This window comes from Pinus tabuliformis, chromosome Q, assembly GCF_031772625.1.
Source record: "Pinus tabuliformis cultivar Carrire ecotype Pingquan chromosome Q, CPIR1, whole genome shotgun sequence".
Lineage (NCBI taxonomy): Eukaryota > Viridiplantae > Streptophyta > Pinopsida > Pinales > Pinaceae > Pinus > Pinus tabuliformis.
The window spans coordinates 941,938,404-941,959,483 of NC_142296.1; the positions used below are offsets into that span (position 1 = coordinate 941,938,404).

General features: G+C 42.6%; 1 protein-coding gene across 1 annotated transcript in view; it reads right to left on the reverse strand.

Annotated features, from left to right (window-relative positions):
• Positions 1-887: 887 nt before the first annotated feature.
• LOC149222569 (Transducin/WD40 repeat-like superfamily protein) overlaps positions 888-21,080 on the reverse strand; it is a 416,287-nt gene continuing 396,094 nt past the window's right edge. The window contains exons 13-14 of the mRNA XM_089385511.1: positions 1,655-1,711; positions 888-1,540 (exon numbers count right to left, since the gene is read on the reverse strand). Coding sequence (XP_089241637.1) covers positions 1,385-1,540; positions 1,655-1,711 — 213 coding nt within the window. The 3' untranslated portion in view covers positions 888-1,384. The remainder of the gene's footprint in view (positions 1,541-1,654; positions 1,712-21,080) is intronic.

The following is a 21,080-nucleotide window of genomic DNA, read 5'->3' on the forward strand; positions in this document are numbered from 1 at the left end:
ATTCATTCTATAATCATGATCTTGTATTTTCGTTCTTCAGAGGTTCAATTCCTTCACACGTGTGACATAACAGACAAATATCAATCTTCTTCCTTCTTCATTGGGTTTTTCCTTTTCTTTCTTCTTATAAGATAGGCTCTTTATGATAATCACACTTTATCCTTTATTCTTGAGTTTCAAATCCAATGTGTGTCAAATAGGTTTTCTATATATAATGGTTGGAGTCTGTACTTGAGGCTGACTTGATGGAGGAGGTTTTACATGATTAATGATAAATCTTTCTTGACCTACAAAGCCTAACAAGGGTCTATGACTTTGAATTTTGACAAACCTAAAAGCCTACAATGGAGGCTTGACCTAGAAACATGAAACCCATATTCATAAAATACAATTTCTTTTATAATAGTTTTCCTTTTTTTACAAATACATTACATCATGACTCATGCAATTATGAAGACTGACATTAGTTACATTCTTCAACATGTGGAGGCCCATTGTCACTATATTCACAGCTTGTGGATACTGGAAATTCAATATTATGCAGCTCAAGAGCAAATGTGAACATCTTCAACAAACTTCTGTGCAAATAAATTTTGGAAAATTTAGAGAACACTACTGTAATTTTCATAGACATTTAGAGAAAGTAGTAGAGTACATGTATTATAATGGTCATATTATATTATATTTTACTTAACATGGTGTTTTCGTGTTAATGGTGAAAATAACCAACTGGGTCAGTTAAATCACATGCCTTATTTACTTGCATAATGGCTCTGCTACCAATAGCTTATCTTTTTGTGTATAATAGTATTACATTGAATAGTGATATCACGATTTAATTGATCTTATGATGTTTTGGAATAGAAAAGTATTCTGCTGCACAGAGATTGGAGACGTTGTTCAAAAAGTTCTTAAATCATGAGTATCTGTCACAAGATCTAAAAACAGTGTTAATGCCTCTGAAGGAATGATAGAAGCAAATTCTCTCGATGAAACAACTCCGTGTTTCCTAAAAGAAAAATTAGAAAATAAAAATAAAGCAATGATAGAAGCAAATACTCACGATGAAACAACTTCGTGTTCCCTACAAAATTTTGGAAAATAAAAATAAATTAAACGTCAAAACTGAACCACCACGGTCTTGGCTATGCAATCCATTTCCATCAACCAGGAAAGCTATAACTGGTTCCAACAATTTCTGAATTTGATAAAGCGATTCAAACTGTCCCCATGTTCCTGCACCCCATTGATCTCATCCATTATTATGTACAGTAGCTAACTGTGGAAGCAGTATTCTTTTAGATTGAACCAGAAACCTGAAACTGCTAATGATCAATCACTTATTGCTCTTCACCAGATTCAACAAAATCCTCAATTAAAACACTCAAAGAGATTCCCTCCAGAAGCGCACAGATCGATCCGCTCCACATGTGACAAAAGCTGCTTCAGTTGGGGAATGCTCTAACCAACGTGGTACACCACTATGATTAGAAGGCCAGCGAGCAACTATGTCACCCGTCAGAGTATCCCAGATAACCACCTACATCCACTCATAGATTTCATCATTTTGATAAATATCTGAGCCCTGTAGACAGACGCCTAACATGTTTACTTAAACATATCAATAAGTAAAAGATATTAAGAAGAGAAAGACCTCCTTGCTTGGTTCATCAATGGACAAGACAAACTCCTCTGTTTGGTTGAAGACTGCCTGCAGCAATTGTCACAACGATAAATCTTCAGCATCAGTCAAATACATGCATAAAAAAAATTAATCATATGTCAACAGAAAAACAAAATAATGAGATTTATGAAGATCAATGGCTTGCACATTAGAAAGAAAAGTTTGCAATAGTCAAGATTTACAGTAGATAATATGGGCAAAGCGAGTGCAAAACGTCCAACAAATGTACAAATCATGTAGGCAATCATAACTCTTGATACAACCTCTAATTTATGAACAATGCATCGAACATATATACATGGGGGAATGTATGGCCATCAGACTCAATCAATTGGGCAAAATCACATAATTGACTAAATGTAGTGAACACAGGTTATTCCACGAATAAGGTGGAAAAAGGAAATGCAAAATGGAACCATTTTTCCTAGGTTTCCATACATCAAATGCACATAAATTCATTTCTGACCTCAGAAAAATAAATGAAGATAAATAAGATACACACTCTTCAGTTAGAATAATGAGAAGTCAAATAATGACAAACTCATACTCTTGGGCACTGTTACCCACCACTTGTGGGTAATATACATAAGGAGAATTTTTTCTCCTACATGGTCTTCAGCCAACAGCCAGCGGCTCCTTGCAGGCCCCGGATAGCTCGATGCGCTGCCATCTCTGCCACCTAAGCCAGCCATTATGATTCCTTGCACATCTGTTATGATCGTATGTTTGAAGGTTGGCCTTCCAACTCCGAAGGTATGACTTTTCATTATGTAGTTGAGTAGTTTTGCTTACTTATCATGGGCATTTTTGAACATGGATTAGTGGGCGGATTCGGTGGAAGGAATGAGTTTGGTTTGTACTCTTGTCCCCTTTGTCCAATTTGGTGGTTAAACTTGTATCTTAGTCCTGTGGGAATTCCTTTATTGGCTACTAGCTTTAGGAGTGCCACTACATGGGAAATCCCGATTTTGGTTGCGTAGTCCCGCTTCCCGACACTACATACATCACTCCCCTCTACTCATTATAACCTCTTTTCATATTTCCCATCCAGATCCACATTTGTCCATTGGGTTGACAAGGATTTAGCCTCCCCGCCCTTGTCCACACTTTGAGTCGGGCTTGGAACGACACCTTGAAGGTTGATGTAGCCATAAAAAAAATATAAAACATAATTTGCCCACTCTTGTTAAAATTGACAACTAGGGCCAAACTCCATGTGGGTCATCTTATTAATGGCAGCTGATATTTTTCTTGGATTCCTCTCATCGAGAGGTGTAGGATTGATCTAAAGGTCATCTGATTCTGATAAGTATTCATGGGGATATGAATTTATTAGCGGTATGGGACAATTCGTCAAGGTCGGCCAACAACCAAATAAACCCCACTTGGGCTCAACATTTTAGTATAAATAGAGGTGACGTTCAAGTCATTTCAATACACACTTGGGAGCTCTTCCTCTCTACTTGTCTTTGGGTTTTAGTAGGAGGAGAGATCCTAAGGGATAACGCTGCCCTAATCTAGAGGGAGTGCCCTAGGCTCTACGCTGCCCTAATGAAGAAGCCCTAGACGCAGGAGGATAGGGAGATCTAGCACAATGAAAGAAGCCCTAACGCTGCCCTATGGAGAAGCCCTAAACACTGCCCTATGAAGAATCAGTGATATGCAGCGATGGAAATGAAGGAAGAAACCCTAGCTGCAGGTCTAAGGAGAAGAGATGCCATAAACCTAGTTGCTACGCTGCCTAATGGAGATGGCACCTAAATGCTGTCCTAGAAGAAGTGCTCTACACATGGAATGCCCTTGCTGTCATGAAAGGAAAAGCCCTTATACTATACGCAGTCATGAAAGGAATACCATTGCTGTCATGGAAGGAATGCTCTCACACGTAAATGCTGAGATAAAGAAGCCACATCTTCGGCTATCCTTAATGTTGTTCTAAATAAGGATGCTCTATATGCTGTTTGGATTGAATCATAGTCACGAATGATAGATCCAAGTCTTATGATGAGTGTTGTAACATTATAGACAACATAGTATATGACAACAAGATGTATGGTGTAGCAATGGTGCAGCAGTATGGACAGCAAGATGTATGGTGCAACAATGGTGCATATCTATGGACAGCAAGATGTTTGGTGCAACAATGGTGCAGCAGTATGGACAGCAAGATGTATGGTGTAACAACGGTGCAGTAGCATGGACAGCAAGATGTATGGTGCAGCAGTGGGACAGCAATGCTACATGGTGCTGCAATTATACAACAATGGGGCAACAAAGGCAACTTGGTGCAGTATGGTGCAGCATATGGTACAACAATGGAATAGCAATGGTCGATGGCATATAGTGCACAATGGGACAGCAATGGTACAATGGTACAACATGGGACAACTAGTATTTAGTGCAGCAAATTCATGGTGCTGTTATGGTATGGCAAAGCACAATGGGACAGCCATGACATTGTGCAGCAGTGGCACAATGGGACAATCATGACATAGTGCAGCAGTGGCACAACGAGACAGCCATGACATTGTGCAGCAATGGCACAATGGGACAACAAGCATGTGCAGCGTGATGCAGCACGATGAGGTGCAGCGTGATGACGAGATGCAACACAATGATAGGTGAAGGAGTCACCTTGGAGAATCAGTTGAAGCAGCATGTCTTCTGATCTCATGTATCATCTTGTTAGAGATGATCTATGCTCTTATTTAGATAAGTCAAAGTGTTGACCTCTGTTGTAAATGTACTATCTCTCTCTCTCTCTGTTGAACTATTGAAGAACATATAAGAAGAATCGATCAAGGGTTTCCCCACATTGGGGTTTGTCCCTGGCTAGTGCAACATCTTGTGTCCTCTTGTCTTGGCTTGTCTTCTGTGATTTATGTTTATGTTCTATCTGCAGTTTACTTTAATGGTGATGTGATTACTAATCTGAAAAAGATATTGAGCTAACTATGAAAATTGAAATAAATTGCTCTAAGCATAGAACATACCTAAACTTAAGATGGTATTAAAGTTGAGGTGAAGACAAAGCCCAAGCAAGAGTGAAAGAGTAATCATTGAAGACAACTGGGAAAGGACAAAAGGATCAATGGATTCCTCATCCCTCTTCAAATTCACCAAGGGTAAAGTCGAAGCAGAGTATATCATCAGAATGGCGTAGTGGAAGCTTCTAATGGCCTACCTACAGATCACTTCAATGGGAAGTCCGGATCTCAGGGTGAAAGGAAAGACAGATGCCTTGCTTACAATAAGTTCGGCCATTCTGCGAAGGAGTGTTCAAATGGCAAGGACACATCTATTGATGAAGATAGCAATCATTCTAGGGACATCTTCAATGATCGAAGGAACGACAGATAACGCAGGTCATCAAGGAAACGACCGACTCTTCAAGGAAAGCAAGGAACCCCAGGTATGAAGAATCAAATGTTGTTTCTGATAAGATAAAGAAGCGTTATCTTGTATTGGCCCTCTCCTTCAGATTCTGTGGGAATCTGGCTTATTGATTATAGTGCTTCAAGGCACTTCATTGGATAGAAGGGTGCTCTCTTGAATTTGGTAAGAAACAATCGTGGGATTATACTTGGAGCCGATGCCACCTATCTCGGAAAGGGTGTAGGAAATGTTACTCCTCAATTGAATGAGGGTAACTCGATTCATTTACAAAATCTCTTTTATGTACCTGATCGCAAGAAGAACTTGGTGTCCATTTCGGCAATGGAAGTCAAAGGTTTCAAGGTGGCATTCATCAATGGAAAGGTACGTGTTTGAAAATAGAATTTTCAAAGATGCTTTTACTCATGGGTTTAGGGTTGGCAATTTGTACCAAGTTGCAGGATGGTCCATTGGGGACCATGTCAGTTGACACATCTCATCTATAGCACCGGAGGTCTACTTATTGTGGGGCCCTACCCGATGTGAGTCAGATGGTGACTGGGATGCCTAAATTCAAAAGGAGCATGAAGGTACATGTCTGAGATGTACCAAAGGAAAATCTTACAAAGGGACCATTCCCCTCATATAGCAGGTTCACAGGCTTGGAAAACCAGAGGGGTTTGAGCTTCATTGGGAATCTCATATATGCAGGTGGAAGAAAGCCCTCTATGGCTTGAAGCAAATCACCCCGGGTTTGATATGAGAGGATTGATAATTGTCAGATGAAGCTGAGATTCACTAAGAGTGAAGCTGATCCAAACCATTGTTTGAAGATTGTGGATGATAGGCCTCTCATACCGGCACCTTCTAAGAATGAGTCACGACTTAGTTCTGATAGGTGGAGACCCTCTCACTTACAGAAGTAAGAGGGAGTTGGATTCTAGATGTGGAATGGTAAACTGCAAGCCCATGACTACCTCGAGGATCTTAACTTTTAGAAGTTATATGGTGATGATGCTGGACCAGATTTGGGAAATGCCTCTAAGTTTCATAAACTCATTTGCATTGATGTTCTTGGTGAACTTCTGTCCATATATATGTTTTGCAGATAGCATGGTTAGCTCATATTTGGTTGAGCCTCACTGGATTGGTGCCAAGAATCTTTTGAGATATCTTCGAGGCACAATCTCTCATGGATTGAGATACACTGCCGGAAATATGAAGTTGCATGATTATTCGAACGCTGACTAGGCAGGCAGTGTGGAGGATCACTAGAGCACTTCTCAGTGCTGGTTTTCTTTCGATTCTGCTTTGATATGATGGATGAGAAGGAAGTAAAAGTCGGTTGCTATAAGCACCGCCGAGACCGAATACATAGCTACGAGTATGATCTCGTGTGAAGCTGCCTGGTTGTGGAAGCTCTTTAGTGAGCAGTTTGTACACATGATGAATACCACAGTGATCCTCTGTGACAACCAAGGGGGATTCGATTGTTGAGGAATCCCACATTCGATGATGGCTCCAGCAAATAGACATTAGATACTACCTTATCTGGGATATGGTAAGTCGATGAGCGAGAAGGCTCCATCGCATTGGGACTAACGTATAGGTCGCAGACATTTTGTCAAAGCCCCGGGGAAAGGTCAAATCCGTGACTTTCCCAAACAACTTGGAGTCGTTGAGAGACCTTCGCTTATAAGGGTCCTGCATGTTTCATGCATTGAGCTATGGGAGCTCTAGGGGACTTGGGGTACTTACTGGACAAACACACGACCATCAGGCGACTCACCCTCCCCTAATGGTGCGCTGTGTACAGGGTGAATAGCTCATCCTTCCCCTGTGACACCCTGAGGCGACTTTGGGACAAGATGATTCGTTCTCCTGTGATCCAGGATGATTAGTTCTCCTATCGAGGCATCCTACCCATGTAGTCTGGGACTCATGGGAAGTACCTCTCATCTGATCAATGAGCAGGGAAATGGGGTTAGAGACCATAGTAGTACTATCGATGGACGCATCGTTGTATCTACCGTACTCCCTATGCTAGGATGACCTCCAACTGATCTGGGATCAGTATGATTGGTTTGAGACCCTCTCTTGTGATATTGATCTGGGATCAACAAAATTGACTTCAGGTCAGTAGAGAATGGTATGAGACATTCTCGATCAATTCTTCTTCTTCATGGCTCAGCAAAGCAGAGCAGAGAAGAGCAGGGCACTGATGGCAAAGATAGTACAATGCGACATATGGATTAGTGAATGGAGTTCTCCCTAGTTGAGAGGGAGTGTTAAAATTGGCAACTAGGGCCAAACTCCATGTGGGTCATCTTATTAATGGCAACTAATATTTTTCTTGGATCGCTCTCATCGAGAGGTGTAGGATTGATCTAAAGGTCATCCGATCTGATAACTATTCATGGAGATATGAATTTATTAGTGTATGAATTAATTAGTGTTATGGGACAATTCGTCAAGGTTGGCCAACAACCAAATAAACCCCACTTGTGCTCAACGTTTTAGTATAAATAGAGGTGGCCTTCAAGTCATTTCAACACACACATGGGATCTCTTCCTCTCTACTTGTCTTTGGGTTTTAGTAGGAGGAGAGATCCTAAGGGATAACGCTGCCCTAACCTAGAGGGAGTGCCCTAGGCTCTACACTGCCCTAATCTAGAGGGAGTGCCCTAGGCTCTACGCTACCCTAATGAAGAAGTCCTAGACGCAGGAGGAAAGGGAGATCTAGCACGGTGAAGGAAGCCCTAATGCTACCCTATGGAGAAGCCCTAAACGCTGCCCTATGAAGAAGCAGTAATACGCAGCCATGGAAATGAAAGCAGAAACCCTAGTCGCAGGTCTAAGGAGAAGAAATGCCCTAAACCTAGTCACTACGCTGCCTAATGGAGATGGCACCTAAACGTTGTCCTAGAAGAAGTGCTCTACACATGGAATGCCCTTGCTGTCATGAAAGGAAAAGCCCTTATCCTATACGCAGTCATGAAAGGAATACCATTGCTGTCATGGAAGGAATGCTCTCACACATAAACGCTGAGATAAAGAAGCCACATCTTCAGCTATCCTTAACGTTGTTCTAAATAAGGATGCTCTATCTGCTGTTTGGATTGAATCACAGTCATGAATGATAGATCCAAGTCTTATGATGAATGTTGTAACATTATAGACAACATAGTATATGACAGCAAGATGTATGGTGCAGCAATGGTGCAATAGTATGGACAGCAAGATGTATGGTGCAACAATGGTGCAGATGTATGGATAGCAAGATGTATGGTGCAGTGGTATGGACAACAAGATGTATGGTGCAGCAGTGGGACAACAATGCTACATGGTGCTGCAATTATACAGCAATGGGACAACAAAGGCAACTTGGTGCAGTATGGCACAACATATGGTATAGCGACGGAGCAGCAATGTTCAATGGCATATAGTGCACAATGGAATAACAATGGTCAATGGCATATAGTGCACAATGGGATAACAATGGTACAATGGTACAACATGGGACAACTAGTATTTAGTGCAGCAAATTCATGGTGTTGTTATGGTACGACAAAGCACAACAGGGAAACCATGACATTGTGCAGCAGTGGCACAATGAGACAGCCATGACATTGTGAATTAGTGGCACAATGGGACAGCAAGCATGTGCAACATGGTGCAGCACGATGAGGTGCAGCATGATGACGAGATGCAGCACAATGATAGGTGAAAGAGTCACCTTGGAGAATCAGTTGAAGCAGTGTGTCTTTTGATCTCATGTATCATCTTGTTAGAGATTATCTATGCTCTTATCTAGATAATTCAAAGTGTTGACCTCTGTTGTAAATGTACTATCTCTCTCTTTGCTGAACTATTGAAAAACATATAAGAAGAATTGATCAAAGGTTTCCCCACATTAGGGTTTGTCCTTGGCTAGCACCATATCTTGTGTCCTCTTGTCTTGGCTTGTCTTCTGTGATTTATGTTTATGTTCTATCTGTAATTTACTTTAATGCTGATGTGATTGCTAATCTAAAAAAGATATTGAGCTACTTAAACTTAACAATTCTCAACAAGAAATGTACCATAAAATGCAAAAGATGGCCGAGACACACAAATTTAGCCAGTGGCCAAAAGCCAAGCATGAGCTCTACCCCCCTATATTGCCCCCCTGCATCATTTAGGAACCCATGATTGTCCCAACCCCAAGTGGTCGATGAACTGCCCAACCTTAAGGGGGTATTCACTGCTATATCATTCACACCATGCTCTCATCTCCTACAGCCTCTAGCAGTTTTAAAAGAAAAATCAATAAAAGGCAAAAGACATGAATAATGGTGGAAAAACAAAGGTCGGGGTAACTCATGTACCACGATTGCTCCCTCCTACATCTATACACCCATGTGTGGGCTTCCCTTATCATAGCTAGCCTTGTACTGTGGCATGTGGCTTGGAGCCTTCCATTGATGCCCTACTTTGTTCCATCATTTATTCACATGACAGCTGCCTCTTTATGGATGTACTATGGACTTGTAACTCTGTTAGAGGTTGAAACCACTTCATAGGGTTCTTGGTTAACCTTCTTTTTGAACTTGGAGACACTTGTACATTCTGAAGCCCATTATGGAAGGGCATGCAACTATGAAGTGTCCACTTAGTACCATGATTTGTAGGCTCATTTACTCAATTGCACTAATGATTTGTTGTACTAGAAGGTGAGGAGATGCATTGAATCTTATACAGGATTGCAAGCAGGTCTTCTTCTGGGGTTTGGTCTCCCTATACGGGATCCAAGCTCTCTGTTGGGTCCTTCGTTTTGGGGGACACAATTTTGACAAGTTTTGACCAAATCTAACGGATGAGTAGTTGCAGGCAAAGTAATTAAGGAAAGAAAGGGAATCCGCCAAGATCCATCAGTTGTTAAAGGTTGGCCAGTGGAAAATATGGAGACATGCAGTCGTAGCCGAGCCGCAACGGCAGTCAACAAGAGAGGGAGCAGTCGCATACAAGCCACAAAAGCAACCAAGGAGGATAGGACGTGGCATCCAAGGAAGAAACTACCAGTTCAAGGGAGTAGAGTGCATAAAAGCTAAAGGGAAAGACAACTAGAGGAGAGAGAGAAAAGGGCTTGTATACCGAGACGCTGTCGCCGAGTCTATTGGACTTAACTTTATTCTATTCTTACCTAATTCTAAGTTAATCTATATGCTGATTTCCTGTCCCTATCTGAAAGGCCTTGAAGCCAAAATGTAATGATGTTCGAAGTGAAAAGAGTTGCAGGATTGCTTATAGAGTCGAATGTGTTGGTTTTATGGGCCGCTTTAAAAAATTTATTATGAATGAATGTGTATATGTTATGTCTCTTTGGATGCTTTGTTAGCTGCTCTTTGCGATGGTTATATATTAAATGCCATGATTTCTAGGGTAGATCGAAGTGTCAGTCTTTGCGCGACTTCCCTTGATGCCTTGTTCTAATCCCTATCTAAGTAAGGTTGCGACACACCTTAGGTGAGATGCCTTATTCCTCTGAAGTAAGGTGAAAATGTCGGCGTTCCGCTAGACTACAACAGATCCTTTGTTGGCCCCTGTGTCTGAACCAAGCGTCTCTACCATTTCATAATTTTCCGCCAACAAGTGGTTTTGTTGCAAGGACCTGAAAATTTTAAAAGGGATCTAGAACATGGTGTTGAGGATTTTTAAGAAGGATCTTCAAGATTGGTGGCATGAGCAAGTAGAGCGGTTTATTTCTCAACAAGTGCAGCTCCGTCACAAAAGTGTGAAGCGAGTGAAGGAAGAAATTTTGTATGCGAAGCCTGCGAGTGATCAGTATGAGATATTTTGGTGTAAGTTCCCAGAAGACCTTTACAATTGGTTGCAAAGGTTGCAGACAAAAGAAAATACTGGCAGCCAGAGTAGATCTCCTCATACCTAGACTCAGGCTAACCTAGTTGAGTTACACTAGCTTGATACAGACCTAACTCAGGTCGTCGACTTCTGGGTACAAGCTACTTTAGAAGGGTACATTATCGAGTTTGCTGTAGAAGGCCATTTGTCCTTTTCCAAGGCTGAGGCCGTGTTCAAGTCAAGGTTGCGAGGAAGACTGCTGAAGGAGATCCCATTGTGGGTTAAAGTTTTAATACTGGAAAAGAACCTACTGGTGATTCAAGGCCAATCCAAGGCCGCTTAAAGCCCCGATACTAGGGGAGGGGTATAAGGGGAGGAACGCTACCTAGTTGCGAACAATGAAATTGTTGGAGAGATGGACGCAGCTAACTTTCGAAAGGCTAGAGATCTAAGGGCACAAAGGAGGGTATGGATAGCCGAAGAATAGTCGGAGAAGGCTTTGCAGGAGATCCATAGACAACAAAGGGAGCTACACCAAGTAGGAGCAGTGTTGAGTTAGCTCGGAGGTACGAGGAGTAAGCATGTTGAAGTTGTGGAATGATGGGGTTAGAGGTAAGGTGAAGTCCGGCCTAGCAGGAGAGGTTAGAATTGCTACGGTGACACAAGTTGAAGGAAGTAGTAGAGATGGAGACGCCAAATAGATCAGGACCTACTGGCCAAAGGGAGGACCCGAATGGTGACATGCACTGCGCTATGAGTAGGTTGTTTTCTGAAGATGATGCATCTCCTGAGAATGGTAACTCATTGCCCAACAATTCAAGTAGAACTTCCCCCAACCTTCCCCTAATACTTTATCAAAACCCTATTCGTTTTTTACCTAAGCTAGTTAAAATTATAAAGGTCCACAAAGTACACAATACCTACAAGGTTGGTATCTCTAGTGGTAGAAATAGTAGTTGTAATTCAAGTCTACAAGGATCATCGCAACTCGGTTCCCAACAGTTCATACTTGTCTTTCCAGTTCAACGTGTATGGCTAGTAACATGCTAGGATCTTTTAACCACTATCCTGAGTTCTCTGGGAAAGGGAACAAGGATGTTGAACAACATTGGTACTTGTGTGAGGCTGTCCAGAGGGCTCGCCAAACTCTGGATGCCACAGAACTGGTTGAATTTCAAAGTACTCTCCTTGAAAGAGCATTGCTGGAAAATTACCTGTGATATTTGTTACCCCACCAATTTGTGGGTGATATCCCTAAGAGAAAATTTTCTCCAAGACAGTCCTTAGCCAACAACCCCTAGCCCCTTTCAGCGACCAACTAGCTTGTTGTGCCATTTCTCTACCACCTGAGCTAGCGATGTGGTCACTCACCCATCTGTCATGATCGTATGTTTGAAGGTGGGCCTCCCAAATCTAAAGGCATGCCTTGTCATTCGGTAATTGAGTTTTGTAGTTTACTTATCATGGAAATTTTTGGGCATGGATTAATGGGGGGATTCAGCGGAAAGAGTGGGCTAGGTCTATGCTCTTGTCCCTTAGACCTCCTTTGGATGTTACCCTTGGATCTTAGTCCCGTGGGATCTCTTTTATTGACCTTTGAGCTTTAGGGATGCTTTTTTTTCACTTACTGGTTCACGGATACCCGGGTCAGTGGGTAGCCGCTACGTCCAGGGTTTTAAACACTGAGTGGACGCCACCCGAAGGGCATCAACACCCCTCGGCCTATTTACTGACCTAACCCCAAGAGCTTTCGAGATTCGACCCTGTGACCTCCCATTGGCGAGGCACTTGATTTGACCGATTGAGCTAACTCTTGGGGCTAAAGAGAAAATGGGCTTTAGGGATGGTACTACATGGGAACTCTAATTTTGGATGCCACAGAACTGGTTGAATTTCAAAGTACTCTCCTTGAAAGAGCATTGCTGGAAAATTACCTGTGATATTTGTTACCCCACCAATTTGTGGGTGATATCCCTAAGAGAAAATTTTCTCCAAGACAGTCCTTAGCCAACAACCCCTAGCCCCTTTCAGCGACCAACTAGCTTGTTGTGCCATTTCTCTACCACCTGAGCTAGCGATGTGGTCACTCACCCATCTGTCATGATCGTATGTTTGAAGGTGGGCCTCCCAAATCTAAAGGCATGCCTTGTCATTCGGTAATTGAGTTTTGTAGTTTACTTATCATGGAAATTTTTGGGCATGGATTAATGGGGGATTCAGCGGAAAGAGTGGGCTAGGTCTATGCTCTTGTCCCTTAGACCTCCTTTGGATGTTACCCTTGGATCTTAGTCCCGTGGGATCTCTTTTATTGACCTTTGAGCTTTAGGGATGCTTTTTTTTCACTTACTGGTTCACGGATACCCGGGTCAGTGGGTAGCCGCTACGTCCAGGGTTTTAAACACTGAGTGGACGCCACCCGAAGGGCATCAACACCCCTCGGCCTATTTACTGACCTAACCCCAAGAGCTTTCGAGATTCGACCCTGTGACCTCCCATTGGCGAGGCACTTGATTTGACCGATTGAGCTAACTCTTGGGGCTAAAGAGAAAATGGGCTTTAGGGATGGTACTACATGGGAACTCTAATTTTGGTTGTGTGGTCCCGCTCCCTCATCCACATATATCACCCCCCTTCCATTCATTACAACCCCATTCATCATTTATCTCACCTAGGTCCACAAAGGTTTAGCCTCCCCTTCCCCTTGCCCACACTTTGGGTTGGGCCTGAAACGATGCCTCAACGGTTGATGCAACTGAAAAGAAAACTAAAAGCTTAATTGGCCACATTCAACAGGAAAATGTACCACACAATGCAAAAGATGGCCAAGAAAAACACATTTAACGTGTAGGAAAAATCTAATGCATAACGATGGCCATCACCTTGGTTCCTATAGACCCTATATTAGCTTCCGTTATCATTCAGGAACCCATGATTTTCCCAACCATTGGTGGGCAATGAACAACCCTACCTTAAAGGGGTATCCACTGCTATATATTACACACCATGCCCTTATCCCTTGAGCCCCAAGTAGTTAATCAAAGCAAAATGATAGAAGGCAAATGCCATATGAAGAAAGGTGGTAAAATCAAGGTCGAGGTAACTCATGTACCGTGATTTCTCCCTCCTATATGTGAAAATTCCTGAATCTAACACATCAAAAACCCCTACTGCATTTTTTGGTTTACTATCTCCTACTTGTTCTTTGCATTAACAAGTTATTTAAATGCATAAATATCGAAGTAAACACAAATGTAGCCTTCACAAATATACAGATCAACAACTAAAACAAACTGAGACAACACAAGGGACGCCGCTATTTTTGGACAATCATCCCTGGAAAAACCCAATGCGGGAAAACCGGTGCAACATATAGAGGGTTTTATTATTAAGCAGATTCTGAATACAACTAGGGTGCCAGAAATGGCTCACCCTCCAAAGAATATCCTTGGTTGCAATACCTCTATCATGAGACAGATATTTCGGAAGGTTAGCAACCAGATGAACAATCCTACAGTGACTCTGACTATTCCTTGTGCTAAACAGCGAAAGATGCTCCACACACTCCTTTGGAACTGTGTCACCCTCTCTAGCTCTACGTCAGCCAATCAGCTCTCAATCTATTCCACTGAATCACCTCAGCGCAACCTCTGAAGCCCTCTGCGTTTTTTGCATCAACCTCTACGGTCCTTTGCGTCCTCTGCACTGGCCTCCTTAGCCTCTGCATCAGTCCTCCTAAGCTCTGTGCTACCTCTTCCGACACTTTGCTGCCTCTCTAATATGTATTCTTCGGCTTCCTGCCAAACTACCCCTCACTGCAACTGATCACTTGTTCGATTTCCTCAGCAAAACTCGCCCCAAAAAATCGAATTGACTGATCTCTCTTGGTATCTTGGTGTGTCTCCAATTGACCCTCAAGCCTCCTCTTATACTTTTCCAGTTGTCGATTCAACTAAGTTTTTAATCAACAACTAAGATTAGATTTGGCTTGATCCTCGTTATTTAGAACTTTCTCACCCATATTATATTAATACACATTAATATTTTAATTTTCCTAAGTTTAGACTTAGGGTCTCATTAAAAATATCAATTATTTTAATCTCTCTCCATCCGGGTGGAATTTCCCCAAATGATTTTTGGGTCTTGGAGGTCTCATCTGCCTGACCCTCTCCACCAATTTTCATAGCTAGAGCACATCCAATGCTACCAAAAATCAACATTATACATTATATACCCAAGTGTGGCCTTGCCTTTGTTAGCTACCCTTGTACCCCGACAAGTGGCCCAGGATTGCCCCTTTTCATTTCCTATTCCGTTTCTCTTTATCACATGCCTATTGCCACCACCATTTGAAGGATGTACCTTGGACATATTGTCCCCATTAAAAGTAGAAACCACCTAATAGGGTATTTTGGTTAACTCCCCTTTGGAGCTTGGAGACATTAGCACATGCCAAAGCCCACTATGGAAGGGCATGCCATTATGAAGTGCCCACCTATTGCCCATGGTTTGTAAGGTCTTTAACTCGATTACGTTAAATAACTTGTTGTGCTAGAAGGCTAGGGGGCGCATTGGATCTTATGTAGGATTGCAGATGGTCTCCATTTTGGGTTTGGTCTTTCTATACGAGGTCCTAACCCTCCAGAGGGCTACATTAGAACATGTAGGGTTTGTGTAGAGAGCCATGGGCCTCCACAGTAGTAGACAACACTCCATGGATCCCCAGAGATGTTAAGAGATTGCTCGAAATTCACCAATTGGATGAGGAAGATGCACTTGGTTCGCCATGCCTAATCGACCCCACAGTGGTACCATGCACTTGGCAGATGATCCAGGACTCGTATGATGATGTGGTATCACTTACACCTTCATCCGAGCCCTTGCAGATGGTCTACAGGCATCTTCAATCTACTTGGAGACCCATGAAATTACTTGTGTGCCCCCACACCCATTGGGAGCACCACAAGTTTATTATTGAACAAGGGACCAACCCCTTGTCCACTACTTTTGGGAGTCCTATTTCTCATTATGGCACCTATGGACTTTGTTAGGCCTCTTAGAAGGCCCAACAACATGTATTATTGATCATTCGACCTCCTGAGAGGCTTATTCTTTTGTTTATGGGCTAGTTTGGTGAGCTTGTCACCAAAAGTTAGTTATTTTGCACATTATTTTATCCTAGGGGCTAATGTAGGCCTAGTTAGCTAAATTGAACTCATTAGAAGTGTATAAATACAAGTGATGTGAATTCATTTTAGGATGATCACATGGATTGGACTTGTATCTCTTTAAAGAACTTTGCTATCCTTGGAAGACGAATTTTTGGAGCTTGGAATGAATTTTGATGTTTGGATCATTTTCTCTTGTCTTGGAGCTTCTTGATTGGCAAAGTTTTGATGGTTGGATATACTCTTAATACATGTAAGTGCAATTTAATACTATTCTTTCTTTCTATTTTTGTCACATACATTGTTGATGGGATTTCGCTGTACTAGGACTAATTTACTGCATCCATTTATGCAAAGATGTGGAAATATTGTTTCTAGATAGTGATGCTTCATGTAATATGAATGAATGTTCCTAGAAATGTTTCATATTGATAAGCCATCTATTTTGCAAAACGAAGTATAAAGATCTTGACGCTGCTTTTGCTACTACCCTAATGCTAGTGAAGTTTTCTTTGAGGCCTCCTTGACATAGAAAATCCAATAGTCCATAGTCATAATTCTACTTGACACCAATCTCCCCAGAAGGATTGAGCACTAGTCCTCCATAGGCGATCACCTCAAAGCTTATTTCTTTCACCTTCCCCTCTTTTCTAGGCCTAGCCTACATAGATCACCTAGGGCATCACTTATCTCACAATCTAGCCATCCAAACACTTCAATTTTGGTCCACAACTGTGCTAGTGTGTCCTCAAGAAGCCCTCCAGATTACATGAGATTCCGGCCGTGGGATCTTAAGATATTGCAAGCCCTAGTTTGAAGACCGATTCTTGCCCTTGGTTTCCTTAGGCTAGAAACCTCACTAGGATCATTGCATTACCTTTCATTGAAAATTCCTTCCTTGATCCCCTTCTCCTCCCAGATTAGGTCAAGTATATCAATGGTTGCTCAACTCCATTTCCTTGACCTAACCTCGGGTCCACTTGGTCTCATGTGGTCCCACAACTTATCAAAGCCAATTTCACAAAGACCACTGTGGAAGCCAAGTTTCCACAAGGATTTTAGAGCTAAGAATCTTCTTGACAAGTCATATACTCAAACCCTAGCTCTTAGAATTCCCCTAAGCCCTTCCTTAGAGCCTTCAACCTTGCCTTCCAAAGCAAGCAGGCCATACATTTGAGCCTCTCTTGTGAATAGGCTTCTAGGATCACCTCTCACCCTATCATTGATCCATTCATTTCGTGATCCTTATTATAACAGGTCTCCTCCCATTGGTGAAAGTCCAGAAAGAGTAGGGAGCCATAGCCAAGGTGACAATGGGTTATTGCTCCATTGATACACTTAACCTGGTAGTAGCCCTTCAAGGACCCCCTTTTAGGACCTCGTTAGTTTGAGAAATAACATTTTTGGCGTTGTTGTCAGGGACATGAGATGTTTTTTTTGTTCCCCATACGACATATTGACATATGTTGGCTTCAGGGGCTTAGACCCAGGTTCAAAGTTAGTCGGCAACGATCGGCATAGCATAGACCGCCGTCTCACCCGAGACAATATTGAGGGATGCTAGAACCAAGTTTCCGCATCTAGAGAGGCTATGCAGTGTAGCTGTAAGGTTACTTTTAGTTTAGGGCTTAATACGACCTTCGCGAACCGTTAACCTTATTGTTATAGTTGTAGAGTGTTTTCCTACTTAACAGAATTGTGAGCTGCGCGTAACTCGTCTAACATGCATTATTCATCATATAAAACATTATTTGAACCTTCACAATGCAATTACAGAAGAAATATACAAAAATGAACCCTAATCAAGTAGAAATACAGAAACTACACGAACATATAAAAATACACAGATCGTTCCAAATTCTTCTTTATTATTTCAAGTCTTCACTGATACAATCTTTCTGACCCTGAGCACGTAGCTGTAGGGGCTTAAGCACACAGCTGCAGACTTACCAAAGTCTTCGCGCACACAGTTGCAAAAGCCTTTCCCTTCGCTCGAATACAGAAAGATATCCCAATTACAAACTCAAAATCATATCATAACATCAATTGTTGCCTTTCACTCACTAAGACAACCCTTTTTATATCCTTTTCCCTTACAATCCCATGGTCTGCAAATAATGGGTGATGCTCAAAATGGTCGAATTTATCCCATCCCTTTACAAAATAAGGAGCTTTGACCCGCCCTATAGCCCCTTTGACTCCTAGAACTCTGCGCGAATCGCGCTATGCTCCTCAAAATGTGGAGACTTTACATAACTTAGACAAAACTTGGACCTAGGGGACCCCTACCCAACAGGCCCCCAACACAAAGATGTGACTCGTCCTCGAGTCACTCAGCCGGTACGTCTTGAACCTTTGCTTTGAGGTCGTTGTATGCCAACTTCAATGGATGAAGTGTCTTTGTGCACTGTGTTGCGGCCTGTCGAACTTCCTCTACGAGCTTCTTTGTCGTCAGCCTGTCTATTGCTAAACCGATTGTTATCTGAGTTTGCTACATGCTCTACAACTTGCTCTCCACTGTCTGTGAGAGTTGGCTAGCCTCATCTGCCCAAGGCTGCATCACGCGTAGATTATATGTGCCTTCCGCCGCAACTCATCAATTTGTCCTTGCAAAAGCGTTCCCTCCTGAAGATGGGCAAATTGTTGCACAGGTGCTAAGGTTCGCGTCATTGCTTTGAGCTCATCGAACTGTAGTTGTTTGTCTCAAATTTCTGCCTCGATATTCTGCACATGTGGGTCCTCCTACAGTGAGGCCCATATCTCCATTGTATCCTAAAAAATCTGACCACAGTCCTTGACTGCAGTGGCAATTTTATCCATGTCGGCTTTTATTGCAGCTTCGTGTTGCTCTCGAACTTCAGGTGGTGTGGTAGGCTGCAGCTTCATCTGGAGTTTCGTAATCTGCATCTACATCTCAAATCTGACTTTGTCCACCTCTGCCTTTGATTCCTTGACCACTGCTGCAAGCTTCTGAAGCTTCTCTTCTGAGGTTTCCTTTGTCTAGATCTGTAGCTCTGGAAGCTCACTGCAAGCTTTAGTAATAGCCTCTTCCAACTGTTTGTTGGTTGTTTCTTTTTACTTATTTTATGACCAACAGAGCTCGTTGCTCCCGTATCTTCAATTCATCAAAGACTCCCTAATGTAACTCATGCAATGTTTGAATGGGGAGCACCATAAGGTTGAGACTCAAATTTTTCCAGTGCTGTGTGCGCTCCTGGTCTTCAGTGTTCTCAAAATGTAGAGAGCCCCTTGGTAGTTGCACATCTTGGAGCTCGGATGTGATTTCTGTAGTGGTACTAAATTTTTCCGTGCTTGCCTGAGCCTTGCTCACTTGAACTGCGCTAAACTGAACTTCCAGCATCTTGAGGCCCTGTTGGACCTTTGTCAACACTGCCTTGTACTGGTCTTCGATGTTTCCTTAGAAGTCCTCCATCACAGCTCGAACTATGTCTCCTATCTCATCGATGTCCCCCTCAGTGAGGACCATCGGCTTTGCTCCAACAGATCTGTTTGACTACTGCTTCTTCTGTGCGCCTCTAGCACTTTGCTTCTTTCGCCTTTTCACTATAAACGGGGAATCGAAGTCCTCTGTGTCCACAAAAGGGTCTTCACCACCCTGAACTCCCTCGTTGGTGGCCGGTTCCTCCTATTCAACTTTGCGCTCTGTTTCCTGCGCAGTGTTCTTCTCAAGGTCAATTGTGACCTTCTAAGGCACCTTCTTTTTATCCTCCTTTGCCGTTGGCTTTTCGGTCTATGCACCTTCAGTGGCTTGCTTTGTCTTACTTGTGCCTGCCTACTCTGGCTCTTCTTCAGTTGGAGTGAGCCAATTACTAGACCACTTTCTTATTATTAGTAAGATGTCCTCCTCAGTAACTAAGTATGGCAACTCATACCATACCACCTCCAAATATTTCTTCGCACGGATATATACATGGTGAAAATCTGCTTTAAAGTTGGCAATGCTACAATATTCTTGAAACAAACTTGGTGATAGCCGCGGCTTCTAGCTAATCACTATGCACAAATCCATCTCAAATAAGACCCAGAACAATTTTTTCTCTGTAGCCCAACTCAGTTCCTTAAACGCCCACAGCGAGGCATACTTTGCAGCCTCGCACGCATCAGGGTCCACATTGGGGAACTATGACTCTTTTGGCATTCTCCATACTGTCAATGCGATTAAGAGCAATAACCACACATAGTGGAATTTCTTCTTGTCTTCTTGCGCTTCTTGACAGTCATCCAAAAATTCCTGACATAAATACCCTGCCCAGTTAAACTGGACCCCCTTGTTGCACTATGCAGCCAAAGATACAACTGGGGCCAGCACTTCATCCGCCCTACACTTTCACATTATTTTTCCAGCCAAAATGTGCGTGGAAAAATGCACAGTTGAATCACTAATAGAGCTAATGGCATATCCCCGGGATTTCTTAACCAAACCGAAGTCGTTCTTCATCTGATCAACCAACTTTTTCTCCTGAGACTTCTCGACAAATGCATCGGTGGGGTTCGCTCCTTGGTAAGGCAGCGCAGTGATCCTTCTAATTAACATATCATCAATGGGGATCTTCGTCCCGAGCCATAGACACCCATCATGCACTAATGCCAACAACTGGCGCACACAAATTGTATTTATGTTACTGCGCCCAAAGTGTGGAATATACAACATATTCAGCAACCCAATGCATTGAATCCTGTTGCCCACGACAGTGGTACGACCCTTGTGACTCCAGCTTCTTCATAGCAAAACTGACTTCAGATACTCGTTGGGCTCGAACTGGGGATATTTGTTCTGATCATTAAGATCCCAGTCCTCCATGCGCAATTGTGGCACCCTGGCCAACAAGTCTCCCTCAATCGACACTTCCTCTGGTAACAGGGGTGTAAAGACCTTAAATTTTATAGCATCTGGGTCCCTGGTCACCTTTGAGGTTGGCTTCCACGGCGGCATATAGGGTGGCAACCTGGAGATTGGTTCCACCTCGTCTGTGTTGATATCCTCTATTCTATCG